The 27,082-nt window shown below is 40.7% G+C and overlaps 1 protein-coding gene across 1 annotated transcript; it reads left to right on the top strand.

Annotated features, from left to right (window-relative positions):
- Positions 1-2,856: 2,856 nt before the first annotated feature.
- LOC101921408 (fatty acid-binding protein 5) lies at positions 2,857-8,278 on the top strand. The gene is made up of 4 exons (XM_055800674.1): positions 2,857-3,154; positions 6,046-6,218; positions 7,169-7,273; positions 7,390-8,278. Exons 1-4 carry the CDS (start codon positions 3,079-3,081, stop codon positions 7,438-7,440), a joined length of 405 nt encoding a protein of 134 aa, XP_055656649.1. The 5' UTR covers positions 2,857-3,078; the 3' UTR covers positions 7,441-8,278.
- Positions 8,279-27,082: the final 18,804 nt, after the last annotated feature.

Raw genomic sequence — 27,082 nt, 5'->3', positions numbered from 1 at the left:
TCTCTGGTCTCTCTAGTTACTCTATTTGCTATGTGAGATACCACAAATTTCAGCTCTATCCAGTTTCAAAGAAGTTTTGAGATGTGGCATTGACAATATCACAGCCAGTAATCTGTATGGCCAGATTAATTTGCAAAACATTAGATTTTTGTAAAAATTGAGAGAGATTTTTCACTGTATCCTAACAGTCTGCATTTCAGAAAAGAGTGATAAGATTCTCTTTTTTTCTTTACATCTTCTATGAACTTACATGTCTAGACCTGAAAAATTTGTAAGGAGAATAAATCAAACCAAGTGACTTGTGGGAGGATTCAAAAAAGTAACACATCCTGCGCAGGTACGTAGCTGGATCTCCATGGACTTCAGATCCAGGAATACTGTCTCACCACTAGATGGAAATAGTGAATTTTACATCTGCTGCATTATCAGCACTTACATGCTGATGTATAGCTATTGTCACGTATAAATGAATGCTATTTACATATCGTAAGCCATCTGCAGGCAGCACTACAGAAATGTGGATCCAAAATTCTTTGCTAGCGTACATGAAGCAAAGCCAAGATTTCTATTTCTAGAAATTGTCCCTGTTTTATGAGACTGAAGACTTCCTCGTTTCTGAAGGATGATTCTGTTCTATCTCTAATCTGATTGCTTTTCTATTATCCTTTCTGTAAGCAAGCAGAAAAGAACTACATGATGGACAGCAGTTTGGTTCCGCTACCATGAGTTAGGTAGTAAACATCAACCTAATCTGAAATTTTCTATGAAGTCTCTTGTGCAAGACCAGAAAAAAAAAAAAAAAAAAAAAAAAAAAAAAGTGGAAGGAAGCTGAAAGTCTTGTGTTTCAATGTACATACCTGATGACAAAAAAAGCAACGTGACTTGCTGCTTTATGAGCAGACGCTATAGTGGTGTTTGCATATTAAAAGCAAGCATATAGTCAGAGAAGTGAAAGGTAATTAAAGGCAGCTCAGTAGGGAAGGATAGTTAAACAGAAGGATTTTTTAAAAATCTCAGTTGAAAAATGCTCTGATTACTTAGCGTATGACAAATCTGACCTTTTCTAGAAAGTACTGAACCTTCAAACTGATTCAGTTTAGCTCTAAGTTGTATCACTGCAGAGCATAAAGGGAAACGTCCTCCTTGCACCAACAACATTTGGATTCACAGCACCTTCTCATGTTGTGAAATGCTGGAACCAGCTCAGAGACCTTGCTGTCGTCTTTGGTTTTGACACCTCAGTCTCAAACTCCTCCACAAAAGTACTAGCAGACAAACATAGCCATGGCTGCTCCATCAAAAAACTCCAGGCACTAGGCATATCTTTAGATTTTTATTTTTCTGGTCAGGAGAAAGTAGCTATGGAGAAAGAGCTATGGGTCTCATCCAGTCTGATAGAAGGCCAAAAGAAGCAGAGATCGGTATAACCCTGATGGTGGAAACAGATTTTGGGGATACTTTGGAATCAGGATTTTTGTTGTAACTTAGAAATAACAGCTTTCTCACAGGATACGACAGTAAATCCGTCTGCTCACCCGACAGGATGTGACAGAAGATTGACCCAAACCCCAAGGGGTCTGGTAACAGTGTATATTTTATGGGGGTACTTCTGCGCCGGCAGTACAGTAGTGACAGCTGCTGTGTTTTCTTTTAAAAAGCAGGAATTAGGATATCACAGTTCAATACAGACTAAAACCAAAGTACCAAATCTGCATTTTTCTAGTGCTAAAGCATGAGGTTGCATCCAGGCTTTGATTTTTCCTGTGTACCGCAAGTACCTGCGTTAGCTCTGTATTTTGATGGACCTTGTTTGATAGCTGATCGCTGCGAGTATGTAATGGCTGCTCCCGGGCTGCAGCATGCTGTAGATCGCTGTAGTTCAGTATGATGGGATGTACTGGTGGGGCCTGGGGGGATGCCGGGAAAGCCTATGATCGAACCCAATAAACTTCTTTGGGATGCTGACTCCTTAGTGCTCTGTCTCTGTGCCATATGATGCCCTGTGCTTTTTTATTCCTGAATTACCTGTAAAAAGTGTATGTAGTAAATGGTGTAATTTAGGATTAGTGTGCCAGAAGAAAAATTTCCCTGGAGCTCAAATCCTGGAGACTGGGTTGGACCCCACAGGTGCTAGAGCACAGCACACTGGACTCCTTGGCTGAGGTAGGTGTCGGGGTGGTGTTCGTGCCTGAAGAAGCATTAAGGCCATGACATCCCTGGGTGGGATGCTACGGCGGTGTCCCACCATTTCTGGTGCAGCTTGCAGTCCAGAGGAGCTGCAGGCCCGGGGGGCAGACAGGGTGTGTGTGTGCGCAGGTGTGTGTGGGTGTGTGTGTGCGCGGGTGTGCGTGTGCAGGGGGGTGTGTGCGCGGATGTGTGTGCACAGGTTTGTGTGTGTGTGCGTGGGGGTGTGTGTGTGTGTGCTGGGGGTGTGTGTGAGCGGGTGTGTGCGCGCGGGTATGTGTGTGCGGGGGTGCGTGTGTGTGCATGTGTGCGTGCATGTGTGTGTGTGCTGGGGGGGTGTGCGTGTGTACGGGGGTGTGTGCACACGCCAGTGTGTGTGTGCATGTGTGTGTGTGCAGGTGTGTGCGGGTGTGCGTGTGCGGGTGGGTGGGTGTGCGGGTGTGTGTGTGCGCGCCGGTGTGTGTATGCAGGTGTGTGTGCATGATCGTGTGCGGGTGGGTGCGTGTGCGGGTGTGTGCACGGGTGTGTGTGTGTGTGCACGGGTGGGTGTGTGTGCACGGGTGTGTGTGTGTGTGTGCGCGCCAGTGTGTGTATGCGGGTGTGTGTGCGGGTGCGGGTGTGCACGGGTGTGTGCGTGTGCGGGTGTGCGTGTGCGGGTGCGGGCGGAGGGCAGGCAGCGGCCCGGCGTGCCCGCTCTTGCCGCCGCCGCCGCGGGCGGGACTCGCCGGGCGGGGGCTCGGCGGGGAAGGGGCCGGGGCGCGGCGGCCGCCCCATTGGCTCTCCCCGGCGGCACATGTGGCCGGCCCCGCTATAAAGGCGGCCGCGGCCGCGCTGCAGCCCATCCTCCTGCCTCCGCGCTTCCCCAGGGACACCTCCAGCCCCAGCGCCGCCGCCATGGCCATCGACGCGTTTTTAGGCAAATGGTGCCTCATCTCCAGCGAGGGCTTCGAGGAGTATATGAAGGAGCTGGGTAAGGAGCCGGCGACTCCCCGCCCCGGGAGGGAGGGATGCCGCCCCGGGGACGTGTCGTCGCCGCCGGCCGGCGAGGCTCTGTCCAAGGTGCGCGGCGGGCGCGGCACCGGGACTGGTGCGCCGTCCCGGGGCCGGGCCAGAGGGCGCGGGCGGCCCGGCCGTGAGCTGCGGCGGGGCGGCGGCCGGGGGGGTGATGCCGGGATGCGGCACCGGGGTCTCCGCGCCCTCCCGGTGCCTGGGGGAGCGTCGGCCGGGAGCAGCCCCTTCCTCCCGGGGTAGCTGCCGCCTCCGTCTCCGCGTCCTAAAGATGTCGGCAAGCCTTTTTGCACCGTAATGGCTGGGAGGCAGGTGCCGGTGCCAGCAGACGCGTTCCCGCCGCCCCGTGCTGCGCCTTCCCTGCTGCCCAGCCGCCCCCTCCCGCCGGCAGCGCCCCGGATTATCCACCGGTGCCAGCAGCCCGGCTGCCATTAGGCCAGCTCGCTCCTCCCTCCCCGGTTAATGCCCCGGGGCGGGCAGCCGGGGCGGTGGGACCCGAGCGATGCCCCGGGCGGGGGGCGGGGGGGCGGCTCCGCGCTGCCCTCGGCGGGGAGCGGGGTGGCGGGCAGGGCAGCGCTGCTGCCAGGGCAGGGCCGGGCTCCCACCGCCCGGGGTGGCCACACACAGCCCTGCCGAGCCTGGGCTGCCTTCCCGTGAAGTCACCTTGGGTGTCTCCGCATGAGAAAGCCAAACTGGATCAACTGCCTGTGGGTACCCGGCAGCTGACTGCATTGCCAGGGGCAGTTTGCAGTCTTCTGTGGGTAGCGGCCTTAACGGTGGGGGTGGGGTGGGGGGGGTGGTCGTCCCGACTTGTTATCCTCACTTCCAAGTTGCCCTACATTTTGTAACACAAAGTTATCGAAGCAAGAACGGACCTAACACCAGGAGCCTCCTCTGCAAGTTCAGATTCACCACTTCCTGTGAGCATCCTGGCCAACAGGTGATGGACACCTTGCAGTGTCTGCATAGCCTGGGAGCTGTTGTTTTCTGCAATTTATTCACTGTTGCAAGCTAAGATATTTTCTCAAGAGGCAGAAGATGTGGCCTTGAATGTCTTTGGAGGGAGGAGAGGAAGGAATTTAGGTCTTGCGCTCTTCATGTAAAATGCAGAAGGCATCGCTGCATTTACGCTCTGCAGACAGTGGCAGCTAATTGTATTTTGTGGGAAGCCTTTCAATATGTGATAGCTGTGGTGTGAGAAAGCCTGCTGGACTGAGCCCTTTGGGAGACTTTGGAAGAAATTCAAGAATTTTAAGCTCAGCTCAGTTCAGCCATGGATTAGGATGCTGTGGAGCTCATGTCTAACTGCCAGGGCTAGGAATGTGCCAAGTTGCAACTTCAAAGTAGAAATTAACTGCTGCAATGGCAGAGCACCTCCCATGTGTGGGCAGTGACTGAGTGTTGTTTGTTTGTTTTTACACTGCAGTCTTAAACCAGTCACTTTTCCTTTTTACAATTACAATTTAGCCGATTAAATTACTCCAAGTCACACTTTAAGAGCCAGTTCTTTATTGGATTTCACCCTCGCTGACTACTTAGGAAACTCTCTACCTTTGATCCTATTGACGCACCATAAATGAGATTCTGCAGATTCCACTCAGCTTGTATAAAAGAACATTCAAGGATAAAGAAGTTTGGATTTCACTCCTTGCCCTACCAAAAACATACATGGCTCATCTCTGTTTAGCTGGATCCCAAGGTGTAGCTGATCAGATAACTCACTGACTGCTCTGGACTGGATGGCAGCAGAGGGGTGGTGGTGGTGGTGGGGTGTCACTGGCAATAATTTCCAGTTCTGGTCAGAAAAGCCAGACTGAGGAGGAATGGTTTTTGCTCTGCAGGCTCAAGCTTAAGGCTCAAGTCCTGGAATCTCAGTTGAGTCTGGAGAAGCAGTGGCTGGGAAGTATTTTGTTATTTCCACCTCCGAAGGAAACTGTAATCTTTGCTTTGTGGACTCAGCCCTCACCTAAGCATCCTGTACACTCTGGGGGAATGCTGTGCTGTTATGTGACAACATTTTCTAACTACATCAGCGTAGAATCCAGACACTCATGGACTTGGTGGCCTTTTCTGCTCCATTTGATTCTTATCAATTTTTGGTTCAGATCTGCACTTCCCAGTTTGATGGATTCACATTTGTTGCCTGACTACCCTCTTATCTGTTTTTTCATCCATCAGATAAAGACTCAAGCAAACCCCTCCAACAGTGCACACAGGGGCTGAGGCAGGGTCAGTCTTTTTGCTGAAGAATTTTGAGGGCTGCCGTCTCCAGATGATGAATTTTCAGTCATTTGTAAAGCTTATTTTTCTCATGGTCCTTTTTTTGGGGTGTGTGTGCATGAGCACTATATTGCTTTTCTAATTCTCAAGTCCATACTTTGGGTAGACTTTGTGATTGTATACAGAGTGATGGAAGAGAATTTCTTGAGTAAGTTAAAATTAATATGCAGGTGGATTAATCTGTCAAAAATCATCTGCAGAATTTTTAAAGTGTTCAAACTTGAAGGAAATAATTTTATGTTAGTTTAAACGTTCATGTTTGTTTCCCTGTCTATTGTTTATTTCTGTTTGTAATCCAGTGTAGTTTTGGGACATCTGCAAGTCCTCTAGAGGGCAAAATAGATTTAACTTTAGCTCTTTGAGGAAGCAAAAGAATAATCCTGTGAATAAGCTTTTTTCCTTCCTCATCAGTGTATAATTTAAAACATCCTCTTTCTTTGTGGCTCTTGAGCTTTGATTCTCAAGTGTACTTAAGTGTCTAATTAAATGGGAATTAAGTATTTGAATTCTTGTGTGGCCCTAAGTCTTAGGATTTAACTGACTTTGTGATACTCTGTGCCTCTCACCTTGCAGGTGTGGGTATGGCCATGAGAAAAATGGGAAGCATGGCCAAACCAGATGTTTACATTATTAAGGATGGGGACACAATCACCGTAAAAACAGAAAGCACCTTCAAAACTTCACAGTTCAGCTTCAAGCTTGGTGAGAAATTTGAGGAAAATACATTAGATGGCAGGAAAACTCAGGTCAGTATACTAGATTTTATTGCAAAACGAGAATTCTTTGTTTCACAGATAAAAATCAGTTTTGACATCCACACTAACAATACTTTTTTGGATGAGCAGTTGTCTCTGAGAGTCTCATTGAAATAAATTCCTCTCTTTTTTTTTTTTTTTTTTTGTGGATTAAGCAACTTCCAAAGAAGGAAAATGCTGAAGCCAATAATGTCTTGTGTATTTTGTTGTTTTCCATTTGTAGCAGAAGCATTGTGTTAGTAAAACTAACAGACCTCTAAATCCCTGTTAAAGCCAAATGCCACTTCATTTGAAGCCTGTGGAAAAAATCCCATTGATGTTTAATCAGAGCCAATGCAGCCTTTGGGTTAACCTTTCCGCTGAGTCTCGTATTTGCGTAACGAGAGAGTGGTTCAGTGTGCAGTGGGATAACTGACACACAGGCATACATGTGAATCACAGTCTCTAATCTCCAGTTTTAGAAGGCAAAGAGCTTCTCCCTGCACCAAATAGGGAGAATATTAATCCAAAAGGAGGTTAAACACAAAGAAGCCCTCAAATAAGATTCTCTCTCATCCCTGTGTGAGTGCTGAGTACCAACCCCCTACCTCCAGCCCCACACTGGCAATTCAACTATTATTGCAAGATCAGATAAATGTTACACAAAAGCCCAAGTACAAAAAGATGAACAGAGAACATCGTCTGCTCCTGTTAGTTGAAATTGTGCATGCTGTCAAAGGTCTGTCTGATGCAGGAATGTGTCAGAGCAGTGAGTGAACAAGCAGTGAGCTGCTGGAAGAAGAGGATCAATAAAACATTTAATATAATTTCCTGATATCAATTACAAAATTACTATTGGGTGAACTGGGGTAGGAACTTTTCCTTTGGAATAAGGTGTTGGAAAGCCTTGGTCTCCATCAAATGTCATGTGTAAAGTATTGTTGTCTGGGTTCTTCTTTCAGACCCTTGTAAGCTTAAAAGATGATGGGTCACTGATTCAGGAGCAGGAATGGGATGGCAAGAAGACCATAATAACACGAAAGCTAGTGGATGGACAATTGGTGGTGGTGAGTTCAGTCCTGCTTTCTGACCCCTGAGCTCTGCTGGCCAGTAGCCTGAAAAGTAACTCTAAAAGATCTTTTTCCTTATGGCAAATGAATAAATCCATCTCTTTATCTTCTAGGAATGTGACATGAATGGTGTCAAGTGTGTTAGAGTCTACCAGAAAGCATGAGGACCTCTTCATGTTCAGTAGCAACTTGCTACAAACAACTCAGTTCAGTGGACAGAGCTCCTTTACACTCCGTATTTTCCTTTTCCCTGTTTTCTAGTATTTTAATGGACTGAGTAGCTGAGTGCAATCCTTTTTAAAAGTTGTGATGTAACTATTATGTAACTATTCTGAACTTATGAGGCTATTAAATAAAATTGTCAAATATATGAAGTGGAAATGTTGTTACTACAGTGGAATTTTAAAGTGAGGTTTTATAAAAAATCAGTTTGGCTTTAGGCCCTACTACAAACTGCCTTCAGTTCAAGGTAGTGCAACACATGGCAACAAACAGTTAATAGCAAGCTGAATTTTGACCAGCATCCTCAATTGCTGAGATAGTAAAAGCTGCAACTGAGAAAAGCATGAAGAGTTTGGGCTCTAGAGTTGTTTTCTAACTTGCATGTTACAAAGTAAATAGAACTGGGTGGGTATAAGTAAGACAGAAACTTTGGTGTTTGAGGGATGTATTTTCAGGGGTTAGTTTGTTTTTTTCATGTCTCAAACTCACAAATTTCTTGTCAGAAAAAATACATGCTGGTGAGCCAATGAATGTGATAAATTTAGGCAAACACATCCATGCTTTACTGAAAGGAAGCCTTATTTTGAGAAGACTGTTTTCCTAGGAAAAGTCATATTTCCTCTCTAGTAACATTCTAAAAATTCTTAATCAAAATCTACTGAAATACTGCCTAAAACTTAAAGCCTCATTTTATTTTATTTTATTTTTAAACCAGCTTGAAACACCTGGCAATGGAGTTTATATGCTTTAAAACACTGTAATAAATAATCAGAAATGTCAGTGTCTTGAGTATTACTTTTACACTGATTGGGAAACAGCGCCTATGTTGCTACTATTCTTCCAAAGAGATGTCAGATTAGGCAAAAGTAAAAGGTTTAGGTGAGTTTCTGCCACACCAGACACACGTCCTAAAAATGAAACTGTTTGGTGACAGGTGATGGGGAGATTTCTATCAGATTCAGAAGCCTGGGCAATCATGTAATTGCACATTTCCAGTTTGCAGCATCAGCCATTGCAGAATCCATTGCTGCTTCAACCTTATCAACGTTATAGCTGCTCAGTGCACAGATCATATTCCTGAGCTTACACTAGGAGCAGAAAAGTCTTCTGTTATGTTCTGTCATGGTTAACCCCCACCAGCAACTAAGTACCACGTGGCTGCTCACTCACTCCCTGTCCCGCCCTTAGTGGGATGGGGAGGAGAATCGGAAAGAAGGTAAAATGTGTGGGTTGAGATAAGAACAGTTTAATAACTGAAGTAAAATAAAACGTAAGAATAATGGTAATGAAAAGGGAGACAAGAAAAAGAGAGAAATACACCACCCCCACCGCCCAAAGAAAACCCAAAAAATCCCAACAAGTGATGCACAACACAATTGCTCACCACCTGCTGACCGATGCCCAGCCAGTCCCCCAGCAGTTATCAGCCCCTCCTGGCCAGCTCCCCCCAGTTTATATACTGAGCATTATGTTCCATGGGATGGAATATCCCTTGGGCTAGTTCAGGTCAGCTGTCCTGGCTCTACACCTCCTCACTGGCAGAGCACGAGAAACAGAAAAGTCCTTGATTGAGAGTAAGCACTACTTAGCAACAACTAAAACATCAGCGTGTTATCAACATTATTCTCATTCTAAATCCAAAGCACAGCACCGTACCAACTAATAGGAAGAAAATTAACTATCCCAGCCAAACCCAGGACATGTTCATCCTATAAACCATGGAAAATTACTTTTCTCATAATTTTGGACCATTTATCCTTTTCATTGTTTCCTGACTATTTATGAATCATTCTCCTTTACCTACGTAATCTGAAAGAATTTATAGCTGGAGCATTTCTTGCAAAAATTTTATCATGATCTGTATAAAAGTAAATATTTTTCCTGGTGCCCTGGTGTCCCCTTTTTGAGATGGCCAGTCTTCGTATCACCTTCGTTCAGCATTTTTCCTGACTTTAATGTGAACCCTTAAGATCTAGGCTGTATTTTTATGTGGGACATTAGAAACAGATTTTTTTGTTATTAGGGGAAGGAATCTCCAATAGAAACGAAAAGCAAATTGATCTGATAAAGAACCTGATAAGTTTATGATCAGAAATACACTAAATAGCAGGAGAATGGGTGCAGCAATTCATGGCATGATATGAAAATACTGCCTCCCTTCCAAAAGAAACAACATTACTGCTTTAAGGGGAACATTATGCCTTTTTTTTGGTCACTGATCTATCACTTACTGCTGCTTGTTTACTCTTCTGATACTGGGTAGTGTTAATTGTTTATCTTTCATTTGAAAATGTCTTTTATAGGACATCCGTTTTGATTACAATGAGATCACTTCTTGTAAAACAAAAGGCAGAAGAGTATCTTTTTAAAGCAATTTCCTTTGGAAACAAGGCCTATAAAGTCAGTGTTTGTGTGCGTGTGCTCCCTGATTTCAGCCACATGTGAAGTAGAGGCTCCGGGTTGCAAAGATAATTATTCTTCCGCAAATGTCATGAAAATAGGCAGCTTGATGAAGGAGATAGACCATTAAAGCCTTGATGGAAAGACAGCACATGGAAGCGACACTTTGTTTGACATTACATGGAAGAAAAACATTATAAGCCCTCTTGGCACACGTAAGAAGTTATCTTAAACACAAAAGTTGGCCAATGGTAAGATGTAGATCAACAGGAAACTGGAATTCTTCAGAGCTAATTCTCCAGAACTACTTGGGCTCGCATATTTATTTGCTTTATTTTGATGTTAACTTCAGCCTGTGTTGCTGGTAACTTCAATGTAAGTGTACCGTGACTCAGGGCTACCATATATACAACATGTTTGTGTTAGATTAGACCACATACTTAAAATGACAATTGTTTCATAGTACTGCAAGCCAAGATTTATAATACTCAAGACCTGAAATTAGAATTAATTTCCAAATTCCTTCTGTTTGTTGTTATACAAACTGAAAGTTTTACTCTCCATGAAGTGTGTATACACAATGTTGTCATCAGTTTAAAATAACCAGTTGTCCTGAGACTTGAATAACTCTCTGTAGTTCACTGTATCACATAAGATGGTAAAAAATAAGACTTTTGAGAACAACTGAAAGAGAAAAAAAATTATGCATTAACCACCCAGGACTACTTTATAATGCTACAGAATTATGAAATAAGGAGGCAGGTTTTGTTGTGACATTTTGGTGCATGCTTTTGAAAATGTTTTGGAGGGTTAAAGAAACACGTTCAGCAAACTGAAGCTGCAAGTTAAACTTGCTCAAAGTAAAACATATCCACTCCAACATATGTTCATTTAAAGTCATGAGCAGTGTCCAGTTTATATCTTTATATCTCACTGTCTTCTCAAATTGGTGTAGTTCTCCTGTTTCCATAGAAGTGGGTTTGGGGCTTTTGTTTGGTTGTTTTTTGGAGTTCTTTGGGGTGTTTTTTTGCTGGGGGTGTGGGGGACGTCTTGGTGGTGAACTCAGGTAAAGAAGAAGAAAATGAAGTTGTTTAGCAATTTAAATCTGATATTTTACCACATTAGGGAAATCTCTTGTCTGAGCTTTCCAGGAACACTATGAAATGGCACTGTGTTTTGGGGAGAGCTTACTGGCTTCATACAATGCTCAGACTATCAAAGATTTTCCTGTTATGGTTTGGTTATATGATTTATTTCAAAATTGTTATCCTACTCTGCCTGCAATCTCTGCAATTAATACAGGTCTTTCCTTTTCCTCTCCCCTCCCTACCTCACACATGCACTTCAGATCAAAGTTTTTAAAAAAACAAAGTAAACGATGGGAAAGCTCTCAGCTTTCTGAGGTTATGATTCCACTGTTAGCTGTCAGCTGTCCGAAAAAAAGGCAGTGACTATTTCCTCAAGCTTGGAGGTCAAGTGTAGGAAGGTAGTTTTGCTCTGCCAATGGCTACTTGAGCAATATTAACTGTGAGACTCAAACATCCAAAATAGTCACTCTATTTTTTTTCTCAGGTTAGAACCTAAAAATCTAGTATTGTTGATTCTATTGAGTATAAACAATAAACAACCTCTTCTATATAATACTTCAAATGTATCCTGTTGTTCATAAAGCACTCCATTAAATGTAACTCTTACTGAAGTCAGATGTTGAAAATAAATGCCCTGTAAATATTTTTCAGGGCCCCAAGGGGTCTTGACCACAGGACATCCCCTGACCCCTGCCCATGAGTCCAGGAGCCCCATTTCAGCTCAGCCTGGGTGCCAGCCCATGTTTGAACTAGCTGTCAGCAGGTCAGTCTCCACCTCAGATACCTGCAGATTTTACACAAAAAATTCCTGCATAAAATTCAGTTCTATGAAGGAACTGCCTTATAAAGGGCTTGTATTGTACTTAAAATTGTTTTACAAAAATAAAAGCAGTAATGCAGGCCAACTCCAATCAAACCTTTTGTTGGTGACTCCCTCCATGCCTAAGTATATATATCACAACAAATGGATTAGAAACCCTTTGCACTATGCTGATTATTTGTGCTTGTAGAGGAAAAAAAATTCCATGCAGTGTGATAGTGTGTGGGAGCAAGTTAATATATATTAATTATTTTTGATGCCTCATTTCAGTCCCATTGTTCAGCCCTGGGAGGACTTAGTACTATTTTCATAGGTTTTGGAGGCAATCCAGCATCTGTGTAAACACACTTTGTCCCATGGTTCTTCTAGCTTTGGCTTTTCAGCCCATTGTACATCAAATTAAGATTTTGTTGACACTTCCCAGAATGGTTTTATTTCATACCATTATTTCAGAGGAAAAGGAAACACTATTAGAGACCCTGCTCCCAAGAGCGAATTTGGCTTTCTTTCCAGCAAAAATGTTTCCAAACTCAATTCCCTCTACCAGGTGGTCTTACTTGTATTCTGGAGATATTTACAGGTGAAGTCCATTATAGTTTCAGAAGAAATGTAAAGTTTCAGCAGTAAGTGCAATCTACAATCAGTTTCAGATATCATCCTGCAAAAATCTACTGAATCCAAAATATTATTCTTGAAACGTTAAAATAAATAACACATCTATCATTAATCATGGATTTATGCGCTGAAATTAAACACCAGAAGACAAATATCCCACTCTGAGGACGATGCATACTACTTATCTAATACTGGACATTTGCTTTTACACATATAGCATCTGGTTCCTTCAGAAATTCCTGCTTGAAATCAGTGAGACCACCTTCAGAAAAGGCATTAGCTAAGGATGCAGCTCAGCTCATTGTGCAGTGCAAGTGTCCAATAGAAAATCAAGGGACTGAGTAAATTTTCAGGCTGGGCTGGTGGTGCATTCTGCCACACACCCCAGGGCGTTCTCGCTTTGTGGCTTGATGTCTTCTGGGCCATGTGATATAGTCCTGTATGGTGAACAGCAAGTATGAAATCATAGAGTAGCCTGCATCTCTTGCCCTCCACAGCAACCTTGAATTGAGACCAGGGAGTCCATGACAGGGAGTTTCTGTAAACAGTACAAGGTTTTTTTGGGTACATGGAAAGTTGAGCTGAAGGCAACTCATACAGACTCCTTGCTCTAGAAATTATGATTAGGCCTTGTTATGGCTTTGCAATTTAATTCTATAAGTAGCCCAGTGAAGCAGATGAGTAGGAATTACTCCTTTTTTATTGCAGAGTGTAGTTAAGGCAAAATAGCATTAATACTTTTCCTTTCCAAAATGTGTAAAGCAGTAAGTGACAGTAAGTGATTCTGGGATTTGCTCTGAGTGCTTTCTATTGGCTCATGTCCACTCATTCTCCTAAACCACCTTGCTTTGTACAGATTTAATTGCATATAAATAAAGTTCAGAATGTAAGATGTTTCCTTTCACATTTATATTTTTTCTCTTGGTGAGAATCTGAATGAATATGCAAGCAGCACATCTTTAGTGGTGGTATTGTTTGAATAACCATATTCTTTTTGCACATTTCATGGAATATGGTCGTTCTGTTTAACCAGCTTAACTGATAGCTGCTTTTCTGAAACTGTGACAGAAGAAAGGAAGCCAGCTGTTTAAAACAGAAATCACAGATGCCTCAGCGCCTTAATATCCTCAGTCCTCTTTCCCCTTGTCATTTACACAAGACAATTTGTGCTTACCTGAGCCTACATATTATCCCTCTGGATGTTCATTTTCTTCATGAAGATTTTTTTTTTCCTATTATGTTTAAGATTATCAGGTCTCTTGGATTCAGATTTTGAGCATCCAGCTGGTGTGATTACCAGAATAGGGATTAAGAAAGATAAGAATAAATATAGCTGCATCTTGTCTGGTCTCTCTCCCACACCCCATCCCCTCTTTTTTTCTTCTCTTTTTCACTCTTTGTTTTTCAGCACCAAGAGAATGAAGAAAACTAAGTGCACAGCTTTTTCCTCTACCTCCATGCAATGTTATCCATGTCAGTCACCTTGAAATTCTGATTTTAAAGTAATATATGTCTCAGCAATACTAGCCCCAGATTTAACTTGCTCCACATTCTTATGCTTGTGCTGAAATTGTTTTAAGCACAATTTTCTCCAGTATTTAATCAGTATAGTCCTGACCTAGGAAAGTAGATAGATATGTGCTTTCCCAAAAAGCAATTCTCTGTTTTGTGTGGGTTTTTTAAAGTTTTTTAAACTGATTTTTTAAAATAGTGGCAGCGTTATTATTTTCTGAACATGAATTATGACAAGCAAATTAAGTCAACAATTTATTTGAAAAGATCTGGTTCCATTATTAATCTGTCAGCTAGAGCTCTACAGACCTGGAAAGTGTTTGATCATATCTAGGTGGAACTGGAACTCAGGTTTCAAGCTGGAACCTGAAAATGTGTAGCTCACTTTTTGCTGGGTCTGTCTATTTTAATTTACAGGTTTCTGAGATTTTCCCGCATAATTTATATCTTTTCCCATTAAGTTACTCATGTCTGTCATACATACATTGCTCTGAGAAGTTGCTCAATGATATTCTTCCCTTGTGGTCAATGTTCAAGACACATTCTACAGAAGTTTCTCAACTTATTTTTCCTCATTGGGTCTGTAGAAGAGGGGGACGTAACTATTCAGTTTAAATATACTTTGATATAATATGTCCAAAATAGTAAGTAGGAAGAAAGGTGTCTCCAGAGACTGTTCTCGGTTAAGCAAAACACACATCTGAAACATTACCTATGCTTGGAAAACAAAGTGTACCAAACACTTCTGAATATTTAAAAAATTTTAGATATAGCTCTGCAAACTCAGGTCATCAGACATAGCTCTAATTCATGTAGATGATGACTTATTTGGGACTGGCTGGACATGCCTTCTTGTGAGTAAAAGCACAGTTTGTGTGAGAGGCTGTCCAGACATCTACTGGAATTTCCCTTTTTCTCAGCTGATAATATTTTTGTCAGTTGTGCCTTCGTTCCACTGTGAACAATTATTTTACTAAAGATAAAATCCAATATTTTGTTCCATTGAGTGAGATTTCTCTGATCCTGTGGTATTCATAGCTTTAAATTTCAGGAGACACTTGGCACTTTTCCATAATTTCTTCTATAGCTTTTACTAAAGAGCTGCTTTTGGGGCTGAAGCATACTGAGCTGGATTCCCGCTATGATCAAGAGCTAAGCATGTTTATTGTAGAAGCACTGACGGTATCTTATGAAGTGACAGCCTTCTGTATCAACGTAAAGCCTTGCCTTACTTCAGTAAGATCGGATTAATCTTTACTAACTGAAAGCTAATATTCAAGATCAAAAATGAATGATTAATTTCAAGACACATTACTGTCTTTTTAAAATAAGGTTATAAGATTTTCCTCGATGTTTGTAATACTTACAATGATAATGGAGTTCATTGGGAAAACAATTTGAACAGCAAGGAAGGTTTGATAGATTCATATATTCACTTATTTATCCTGATCCATTGACAAAGCTAATAGGTACAACAGAAATGAGAGATTGCTGTTGCTGGTGTGGTTTTATTATGCTTTCACTGTCTTATTCTTGAATAAAACCTAAGAGTAATGTGTGGTTTTGAATAGAGAATGAAATATATTGTATTCTCTTGGTGTTATTCTTATTTAATTACATTATCACAGAAAAAAACATCTCCCTTACATGGTTTATTGGTCTTGAATAGTATCAACATCTTTTAGTAGGAAGAATATTCTGTTGTGTCTTACAATAACATTTCACTGTTAACTTCAGTAATGTGATGATGACTTATAATCACGGATATAAGCATTTAGGATCCAATGTAATCTTTTTTAGTTTAATGCTTATTGGAACATCTTTTAAAGAAAACACTGATAAAACACATTGTACAATACTTTCAATTATGACTGTACAGTTGTTTCATATTGTTGAAAAGAAGGCTGCAATTAATTTTTGACTACCCGATAGAATGGCATGTTGTCTTTCAAGCCTTTAAATTAATTTCATGCAATACAATGCCAGCTACTTACTAAGTGGAGCAACTTTCTTTGCATATTAAGTTCTATTAGTAACATCAGAGAGAAAAAGAAAAATTGGATGCTGTTTTATTACTGAGTCCAAATCTAGAAAAGCCAGATTAATGTTTTCCATAGCTCTCACATTACCAGAAAAATTATGAATTATTTTATACAAGATAACTCTCATGACTTCACCTGTTGTTTTTGAAAGATGATCTTGGATGTAATATGATGTAATTTTGGATGTCTTTCGAGAATAATAGGTTACATGAATAAAAGCATGATCTTATTAACACAATTGCTCTTAATGCTCAAGCCAAGAAGAATCCGTGCAGGTTTCCTCATGTGATTTGCATTTAATAGGTGCATTTCACAGACACACTTCTTCTAGGTCAGAGCAGCATAACCTCTATTTTTATGTTTGCAATTCTACCAAATAAAACTGTGCTCCAGGAGTTCGGATGTACCTTAGAAGTTATTGGCTCCTCTAATGACTGGTGTCTGATTTGGTGAGCCAAATAGTACTCCTTCAGATACAGACTCCAAAATACTCAAAGCCCCCTGGAAGTAAAAGAACCCATATACTGTTCAAAGCTTTTACTTCTGCAAAAAAAAACAATTGTAAAGAACTGGTAAGCAACCACGACATAGTTTTCTGTCCTCTTTATCCTTTGGTGAGGCTGGGTCTAGCCTTTCACATAGTAAAAGGCCTTTTCAAAAGGAAAGTTTGAACATATTACTGATTTTGCTCATGTTTTTATTACGAGGTTTAGAAGGCTTTTGCTTATTTCCCTTCTATGACAAGATGAATTTTGTGGAATTCATTCAACTTTCCTTTTTTATGAGTCCTTTAGCAGTTTATATTCCCACTTAAGTAAAAGGGGAATTTCTACAGTGTTCTTTATGGGTATTTTCTGTCCTAGTTCTGTGTACTGGATTTATTCTAGATATTGAAACAGAAGTTAAAAGATTAATGGACTCAAGATGCTGAGCTCCAGCATAACAGTGCAAATAAAGTTTGATTCTACTCAAGATAGATATAAAATTTAACTCTTTTCTGGGATGATCCTGAACTAACCAGTTCCCTAGTTTCTTGTCTGCTTTGCAATAGCTGTTTCTTACTTTCTTTCTCATTCTCCCCTTTCCCTTTCCCTTTCCCTTTCCCTTTCCCTTTCCCTTTCCCTTATCCTTCCCTTTTTTCTTTTTCTTTTTCTTTTTCTTTTTCTTTTTCTTTTTCTTTTTCTTTTTCTTTTTCTTTTTCTTTTTTCTTTTTCTCTTTCTTTTTCTTTTTTCCTTTTATTTTTTCTTCCTCTTTCTTTATCTCTTCTTTCTCCTTTCTCTTTCCCTTTCCTTTCTTCTTTCTTTTCTCTTTCTTTCTTTCTTTTTTCTTTCTTTCTTTTTTCTTTCTTTCTTTCTTTCTTTTTCTTTCTTTCTTTCTTTTTCTTTCTTTTTGTCTTTCTTTCTTTCTTTCTTTCTTTCTTTCTTTCTTTCTTTCTTTCTTTCCTTCTTTCATTCTTTCTTTCTCTCTTTCTCTCTTTCTCCCTATCTCCCTTTCTTTCATTTTCAAAATAAATATTTGAGATTGCAAGGGAGAGATGACGGTGTTAATGTAAGCACTCTTCTTCATTACTGTTCCAGTTATATCTCAAAGAAATGTACTGTAGAAAAAAACTACAAATTAGAGCAGGAAAGATCTTTCACAGGTAATTTAATTCCTTCTTCTATCCCAAAACTTAATCAATGATGTCTGTGTTGTCCTTGAGAAATAACAGTTGAAATATTATTATAACTTTCCATTAGTGGAGATTTCACATCCTTCCTTAGCAATATTTCTGAAATATTGAAGAAAAATGTTAGGTCCCTTCCTTTCTTTGTCCCTGCCCTCTATCTCATAAGTTGATGTAGGTGCCAACACCCACCCTGATTATGGTCTTTTTCTTATTATCATTCTTCCCAAGTAGACAATTGCTTTCTTGGCAACACCATCTCTCAAGAGTTTTTCACTTCGTGTCTTTGCTTCCACCTTTCTTACAGGCTCTGCCTACACATGCAAGACAACTCTGTATGACATCCTGCTATCTGCATTGTTGACAATGAGCAGGGACTGATGAAGTCTTACTAACAAACTGATTGTTTCTCCAGGTTCTATTTACTCTGGGTTTATATAAGGCAAAGTCTAGGCAGTCTTGGGAAATATCGCAGCAGCATGCTGAGGCTGCCCTGGTCACTGGTGGTGCTGTGCCCTGCAAAGTGACTCTACTTCTCTGCTGACCCAACAGGTCATGATTTCTTGGCTTCCCTGAAAGCCTGAGGGTTCACATGGGAAAATGGGAGCATGGTACTTAGTGGAATGAATCAATCCAGTTTCCATTTTTAACTGCAGCTATGCTATTTGGGGATGGGATGAAGAAACAGAGATTATTCTTTAGCAAATCCTGAATAGTTTCACTCTCACCATCTAATGCATTACCTTTTTAATATAAGAAGAATTTACTCCTATCTCTGATGGCATGCAGCTTACACCTTGGTTACTAAGGGAGATCAGTTTTATTCCTTCCATTGTAGTAGCAGCACTCTCACAAAACACACTTAGAACAATCTACAAAGGGACACCCTTACAATGGTCCCTTAGACAAGCAACTACAACTAAGCAGTCCAAGCAAAATGACCACGTGCAAATTTGAGAGCAGCTTTGGAAGTGACACGGGATCTTTTCTTCACATACTTCTTCTAGACACTTAAATCACACAGTTACTGTGATTTGAGCTCTATCTTTTCATTGGAAAAACCTAGTAATAGCATCTGACAGGAGTTATAACAACTGTGGCACACTGTGGGGTGACACTCATCTCACCTAACCCGAAGCACCTTGCTGAGATGCTTTGCTCCTACCAAGTCAGCAAAGAAGAGCAGATGTGACCTGGAAATGCCCGATGGCAGAGTTTGGGGAGTAAACTGCCAAGTCCACTGCAAACATACTTTGTTGTCTTCCAGAGATACAGCGGTGCACTATAACTCTAGAAGCCATGATAGAGTAGGAGGTACACAGCATACTCATTGCCCAACAGATCTTACAGGAGTTGTGTGAGTCACACCACGTACTCCAGTTCATGAGTCACACTAAGTATATATAAACCATGCATATGCACGTGGCTGTAACTGCATGCTTACAAGCTGTGTTTCAATAGATCTGTTATCTAGCTGGGCAAAATTGTTTAGTTATGAAGTAAATTGGTTTTGGTTTATGTTACCCCTGCTAAAGATCTTCCTATGGGTATTTTGTGTTAATGGACATCTGCACAGGAATAGGCACTATCGTTAATTAGTTTGTCTTTGAGGGAGTTTTGCATTATGCTGCACTGCATTGTTTCGATTTCTTTTAGACACTGCTAAAAGCCATTCGGATGTTGTTATCTCTACCATCAAAAGTGGTTTTCTCCCAAGAGCCTCCAACATGGGATGTTCTTGAGATTTTGCACACTTAGGTCACTAGCTTGGGTAGCTGATGAAGAGCTATGCCTTTCAACAGCAAACAGGTTGTGTCTTTCTAGGTGCAGGCTCCCAGCCAGCCAGCACAGTTTATGCTGCCTAGTCACTGCATCTGACCATGACTCCCGATTGGCTTGCTGGGCATCAGGTGGGTGCTTGCTGTTGATCTTGTCTTTTTACAAAGTTCATACAAGTCAAGGGATCTTGTTAGGCTATTGAAAAATGCTTCTTCACAGAGCAGTTCTGTCCACTTATGGCTTGGGAAACATCCACATTTTTCTGTCGAATATATGGAAAGCCTTGAGTGATGGAACATTGCTGACGTGTCACATTTGAAGGACAACTTTATAAAGAGCCAACAATGAAATGGTTATAACCATTTCCTTGTTTTTCTTCATGTGGAATTACCTGAATCAATAGTCTTGCTCCATATCAGGTGTGCTTTTATGTTATTGTTTCGATGCTGGGTTGATGCCATCACACACAGCTCCTGTGTTCACCTCCTGTTTCACAACGAGGATTTGGGCAAATGCCTGGACCACCTTACCAAATGTCTACAATCACCAAGTCCCACCCCACCTCAGAAGTAGTTCATATAGCTGAACTTTTCTATTGCTTATGTGATGGGTTACAAAGAGTGATTGCCTCAGACAGGTATGCCACATCCCTAGGGAAAGAATTTGCTCAGCCATGTGCTTTCTCAGGTTATTATAGTAAGTATCTTCCAGTAGGTGATATAGAATCCCTCCTTCCTCTCCTCGACCCACCCCTTATTTCCTCTTCCTCTAAAATATTTGCATTTTTCTGGCAGAACCACTAGATGTCATAAGTACTCACATCTAAACTAAAATCCTCTAAAATATTGTCCTGGAGATCTTGGTATTTTCCTTATTCTTACCAAGGAGGCCAAGAATTGGGGCATAAACTGAATGTAGATGTGGGAGCTGCTGGATGTAATAAAAAAAGTCAGATGCATCAAGCTGGTGCTTACAGAGCAGGGCCATAGTGTTTCATGGCAAACAGTTTGGCATACAAAGGAGTTATGTCTGTCATCAAAGGGCTTTAATTCAGCTAACCATAGAAAACTAATAAATTGGATGTGATCTGAAAGATCAACAGACTATATGTAACACAAGGAAATATGCTGGTGAAACGAGGTGTGTAAAAGTAGAATGCAAAAAGAGCTCCACCCTAAAAAAAGCTTATGGTTAAGAAACAGAACAATCCTCAGGTTAAACTTAGATGATTTTTGAACAAAAACTGAGTAATCCATGCCACTAAAATGAGGCATATCTTCCTCTTCTTCCCACTCTTGTTCCCATCTGTCTGTTTATAAACTCATCAATCATTCTTGCCTAGCAGTATGAGTTTTACACTAGCTGGGAGGATATATTCTCAGCTTCCCAATGGAGTACATCACTAGTTGACTCTGTGCACCCTGAGACACGGATCTTTTCTGAAGTTAACATTTTAGTTTTTCAAATGTTACAAAATGTATTTTTAGATTTTTTTTCCTTAACCCTGCAGTAACAAAAAAAAAAAAATTTGTGGGTTTTTTTTTTATTTATTTATTGTAGGGAGGCACTTCCATTTCCAAGTGTACTTTTCTTCAAAAAAACCCAATCCTCCAGCCCTCCACCACCATGCAGTACATACACTACATGTACACTATCTGTTCTTTTGCTGCTCTTCAAGGCATGGCTCAGTGCACCATCATACTGTGCACTGAACAAGAAGCACAAAAGAATACTTTCTGTCTAAAAGGAGGGAAACAAATCTTCCCATCTGGGGTCTCAATTCAGCTGAATCCCATGGAAGCCACAGGCCTTTGCACCTTCCCAGTGACACCTGCTTACATCAGCTAGGTCTTCAGCTGGAGTAAGGCACAAGAGTGGAAGAAGATTAGCACAGGTGATGGGAACTACAAGGCAAAATTAATATTAGTTTAGTGATAATCCTGCTGCTGGTATAAATGACAAGATCACCCAGTATCTTGTAACAGGAGCCTGAAGGTACTGAAAAGGACCTGACTTCCTTGTTTGCTCCCTCCCCAATTCCTGTAATACCCTTCCCATTCATTTCAAAAATTCTCTGTGAACTGTGTGCCAATGGCTCTGTATCTGGTGTCTGCCACATCATGGACATCAACTCTTTTAGCATTGTAATTGGTTTGAGGGTATGAAGAGAGAGACAGGCTTGATTAAAGGTTTTAATGTTTCCATGGATCTGCTCTGAGCATACTTGGAAATATATATTTCCTCTTTTTCCATCTTTTAAAATGTTTTCCTCAAAATTAGTACAGTTTTATACACAGAAATCTAAAAAATTGCATGCAGTTAGGAGCTTGATCAAATATGGTATTACTGCATGACATTCAAACAGACAGACAGTGTTACAGATCTGAAGTGGCTGATTATACTGTCATTTTAAACTGGCAAGATGAGAACATAATGGCTTTGGGCTATACCAGATGGTGAATTTAGGCACTGGAAAAGTACTGCACCACTCCTGGAACAGACTACATTACCCTGAAAGAAGCAAAGACCATTCACTCCTTTTTTAAAATAGTATTTCAAAGATAAAGATTGACACCACTGTGTAGCAGTGAGTTATTGCTTAATAAAACTGCATAATGCTTATTAGTCATGCTGTACAGTGCAGTATCAGTCAAATCATTCATGCAAGACAGCTATTTTAGTCGTAAATGCACTATTTAGAATGAATGCTGAATGTTACTAACTGTTACTAAGTAGCCACGTGCTGCACATTTATGACATTGTATTTGGTATAGAGCTGCAATAATCAACAGTGCTTAAAGGTAGAATTAAATTCCAGATAATGTTTTGTTAATAACGTACCATGTAAACAAATACAATCAATTACGGCTAGAGGTAATTATGGTGTTGAATCATTTGCTTACAACACTTAAATAAAAAATCAGATTAATTTAGAAAGATTTTGAACTTTACTTGTATTTAAATGAAGGTGTGTCCCAAACCATAATAAGTGCAATTACAAAGATAAGATTAAGGAGGTGCCAGCTTTCTTCTGTTTTTATATATGTTTTCAGTGTAACTTTGTAGCAAGGAAAGATTTTTGTAGGCCAGCTGTCTGTGCCGAACAGGAATTTCCCAGGCAGAAATCTCTGTCTGTCTGTCTGTCTGTCTGTCTGTCTGTCTATCTATCTATCTATCTATCTATCTATCTATCTATCTATCTATGCATCCATCCATCTCCCTTTATGTGGCCTGGCCTTTTTAGGGATGTTTCCTCTATTTACCAACCAGAAACACTAACTGGGGGGGGGAATGTTACATTTTGTTACCACTGGGGTGTGCCACTTAAAAGCATTATGTTTTCTGCCCAGTAATTCCTTCTCTTGCGGCTTCATGCTGGACCAGTGCCCTTTCCATTCATCTGGCACTTTTCATATGTGAAAATCAAGCTGCTTGGCAAAACACTCAGATCAGTCATCTAAGAGATGAAATGAAGAACGAAGAGGTGCTGTTTCATGGCCAGTGCCATACAAACATAGCAAAGACCAGAAGAAAGTGTGTTCCTACCAGCAAGATTCACTGCACCTGAAGTTTGCCATTTGGATAGTCCTCTGCTTTTAGCTAGGTAGTTAGGCTCTTTGTCTCTCTTTGTCTTGTCAACAAGAAATCTCTGACATTTCCAGAGGCAAGTTCATCCTGCCTCTCTTGCACACCTATTTTATAAGAGGATATTCCCCTAAGAACATGTCTCTCTCTGCTGGTGAGGCTACCCTAGACAACAAACCTATCTGAGATACCCAAGTTTTAGAAGATGACATTTAAAAGTGAGTTGAATCCCACAGCTAGTGCACTTCCCAGCCCACTGGAGCATGTTTAGCTTGGAGAAGAGAAGGTTTAGTGAGCACCTAAGTGCAGCCTTACAACACTTACAGGGAGATTACCAAGAAAAAGGAGCCAGGTTCAATCCTAGTTTACATGGTGGGATACTGAGATGCAATAGCCATAAGCTGGAATAGGGGAGTGTCTGACTGGATATAAAGAAAAAAGTTTTCCCCTGAGGACAGCCATGCAGTGTGAGAGATTGCCCAGAGAGCAATGGGATCTCTGAGCCTGGAGATTTTGGTGGCAAGATGGGGCAAAGCCCTGAGCCATCTGGTCTGAACACAGAGCTGCCCCTACTTTGAGCACAGAATTGGCAGTTACCTCCCAAAGTCTCTTCAGGTCTCAGTTGTTGATGATTCTGTGTTGGCTTTCATGCTAAAACATCACACATGGGATATTATACCCATACTTCGGAGGCAGTTTGTGAAGGTAATGTTGAGACGGACATTAATGCAGGGTATAGACAAGGTTTAACACAGAGGATATATCAGCTGTTAATCAGGCATCAAGGTCAAATTTAAGTTCAACTAGTGCCTCCAGTAACTGCGTTTTCAGAAGTGTGTCTGTTCTTATAAGAACTTGTGACAGCACAGTTGTGGTGGCTCTTGTTTTGGTGTGTGGGGAAAATAGAAGAAGTAAAATCTGTTTTGTAATATGAATGAGAGTGAAATAAAGAAAATGGCACAACGAAAAGAAAGTGTGCACAGGTATATGGAAGCATAGATGAAGGAGGCTCAGAAAGAATGGCTGATTGATGAATTGATAGATTATTTAAATATACCACATTTTATTAGTTTTAAAATACAATATTTCCTCTGAGGACAGTTGTTAAATGATTATTTTTTTTTAAGACTTAATTTGAAAAAAGTAAATCAGTATCTGCAATTAAGAATGAAAATTAAATTGTATTGTAGGTTGAAAATGGAAAGATGTTTTAGTAAGACAGCCAGTCAGGGAAACGTTAGGCAAATCCTTGAGCCTGCTGGAAATAGATGATGAAAACTGGTATAAAGAGAACCTAAGCTATGGATCACTTAAATTCTGTACAATTTGAGAAATATTTAGTCTGTGCCCTAAATTCTGCAGAGTTCCAGTCTGGAGCACTGTTGGGTTTTGCCTTGGGGAATGATACAGTGTAAAGTTTGTGCGCAGGTTTCCCATTGGCTTTTAGAACAGAATTATGCACTAGGAAAAGAGCCAAGTTAATGTTAGATATTGATTTCTTAATGCATTGCTAGCATATTTCCTATTGCAAGTAAATTGCACAAAAATGAAAAATTACTATAAATGGAACAACAGAGCACACAGGAGCAATATTACATTCCATGCCCAGCGATGTTAATGTTTTTGACTGATTAAGTTGAAAAGTACAGGGGAAGTTACTTTCCTTATTAAACCACACATTTCTGTCAACCCATTTTCTCTGTCTACTGGATAATAGAAATAGGTATGATCATGTTAGAACCTGCCTCTCTTATTTAGAAATCAGTTATATCTCAGCGAGTTTTGTCTGGTTGAAAATTGAAATTATATTTTCATAAATCTTGATGTGAGGCAGTTTAACATGTTTTAGTCTGTAAACATGGAAAACATCTATGCTGGAGCATTCTTATTTACTATAATATTAATCTCAGAATAAATGAGAGGGCTATGGCACACGACTTTGACGGGACTAAATTATTATTACTATCTTAACAGACAAATGAGCAAGGGCTTTTAACTGTTGAGGGTCATCTAATTGCACTCATTTGTTGAGCAATAAATAACAGAGAAGAACTCTATTAGAGTGGTTAGTGAGCAGGACTACAAGACATTGACACTAATCTTGCATATTGCTTTGAGCAAATACAATTACTTATGCATAGAACTTCAAAGCCATGAACTTCTGTGTCTTTTAACATCTGACTGTAGCCTCTGTGCTTTTCTTTCTCATCTGAAAGATATCATTATAATACTTCTCTATGTCACAGGCATTTATTGGAATACTCAACACACTACAATAATGGAGTCATAAAATTAATTGAGGGAAGACCCTTTGAGAAGGCAACAACTCACTAAAACATTTATAGAAACTATGCTAATCACTTCCACTAATTTGGGTTAAAATCATGCAAAAAACCCCACACCACCAGGCCCACCATAAATTTTATTCTTTGCTCCCCCCCCCCCCCCCCCTCACTAAAATATTAATGTGGCATGCACAGAAATAGGTATGGTCTGCTTTTTGGTCCTTAGATTCAGATCCTGAAAAATAAGGGAGTTTTATCTTTACAACTTTTCTCTTCAGCTTTTCTGGAAATTTCCATTGCTCAGCACCACCTCACAGGTGCTGCTGACACAACACCCTCAAAGGACGGGGCCCTTTGAGCCCCAAAACTGCTCTGAAAATGCCCAATGTGAAAAGAATCTTGACTTTGCCATTTTTCCCCTCTCCATCTTGATCAGGCTGTTGCCATTTTTAATAGTTCAGAGGGAACAATCCCCCACATGTGAAAATAATCAAAACATAATGGATGTGTTACAGTTCTTCCAGACTTTAAAACGTTTTCATCCAATGGAATAAAGAAGGCTACTTAATCTGTATTTAGTAATTATTTTGCTCTCTTTTGAAAGCTTTGTGGTGTTTGCAAGATACTGAAGTTCCTCTTCCAGGCTTTAATCACTGCCAGCAGCTCCTGTGATACCATGACCCTCTGTTTTCAGGTCAGGGCAGTGACTGAAGCTAATTGCATCCCTCTTGCATGGGATGGGCCATATTGACTTGTTGATGTTCCATTTTCTTATTTTGAAATCAAGACCTCTGCAATCCATGGAATGGATAGGCAAGCTACACAAGTACGATGTGTAACATTATGTGTCATCAGAAGTCCTGGGCATGCTAATGGCATAGCACCGACTTCATTAAATACAGCCTTCTTGGTTCAATTGCAAAACAATTGCAACTCATGCAAAACCAGCATGTTCTAAGCATCTAAGGCTTTTATACTTCATAGCTTCATACAAGCACTCGATACACTTCTGGATGTCATTTAGTCCAACCTCTTGCTTAAAGCAGGAGTACCAGTAGTTCAGCATCAAGTTAGCCATAGCTTTGTTCTAGCTGGGTCTTGAAAAGTCCAAGGTGGTGACTCCTTTTGCATACATCCAGATTTGATTTCTTGTTATTCTGGGCAGCAGATAGAATGCTGTGTAAGAAATGTCTTCATTTGCATTGGCTAGGCACGAGACAAACCCAGAAGCAACAACTTCTCACTCTTCCCTCCAGAGAACATTTTTACCCAGAGAGGAGTGGAGGTTTTGTAGTTAGGAATAATTACGTTGGAAGTGATATGTCAGGAGAGCTTATCAAGAACAGTTTGCCCAATGCTCCTCTAAGCATAATAAAATTCGATAGCCTTTTGTTGTCAGGATCTGTACAAGAGGCACAGCTGTCCCTAGGTAGCATGCACACCCCAGCTATTGCTTTCTGGTAAGTACTGGTAAAGGCTCTTTTTTCCATTGGAGAACAACATACATTTATGATAAACACCATCCCCAAAACTGTATTAAATGCCATTAACTGGGCCCAGAAGGAAACAACTTACTATTATCATCCAGACAGCCCACTAGGAACCACAGTTCCTGGTTTCTGAGAATGTGCACTTTTGGATGAATGGACAAGTAATGCTGGCTTCTAATATGTTATGGTGGAGGGGGCTGAATTACTGAATTGTGTATTCCTCTGTGAAGGAAGAATGTAATTTACAATGTAGGTGTGTCACGTGTAAAAATTTCAGTAGGTTTCTTCAAAGTCCAGTTTT

The sequence above is a fragment of the Falco peregrinus genome, chromosome 3 (assembly GCF_023634155.1).
Source record: "Falco peregrinus isolate bFalPer1 chromosome 3, bFalPer1.pri, whole genome shotgun sequence".
NCBI lineage: Eukaryota > Metazoa > Chordata > Aves > Falconiformes > Falconidae > Falco > Falco peregrinus.
The sequence above is the reverse complement of the archived record's forward strand: the minus strand, read 5'-3'. Positions and strand labels throughout refer to the sequence as shown.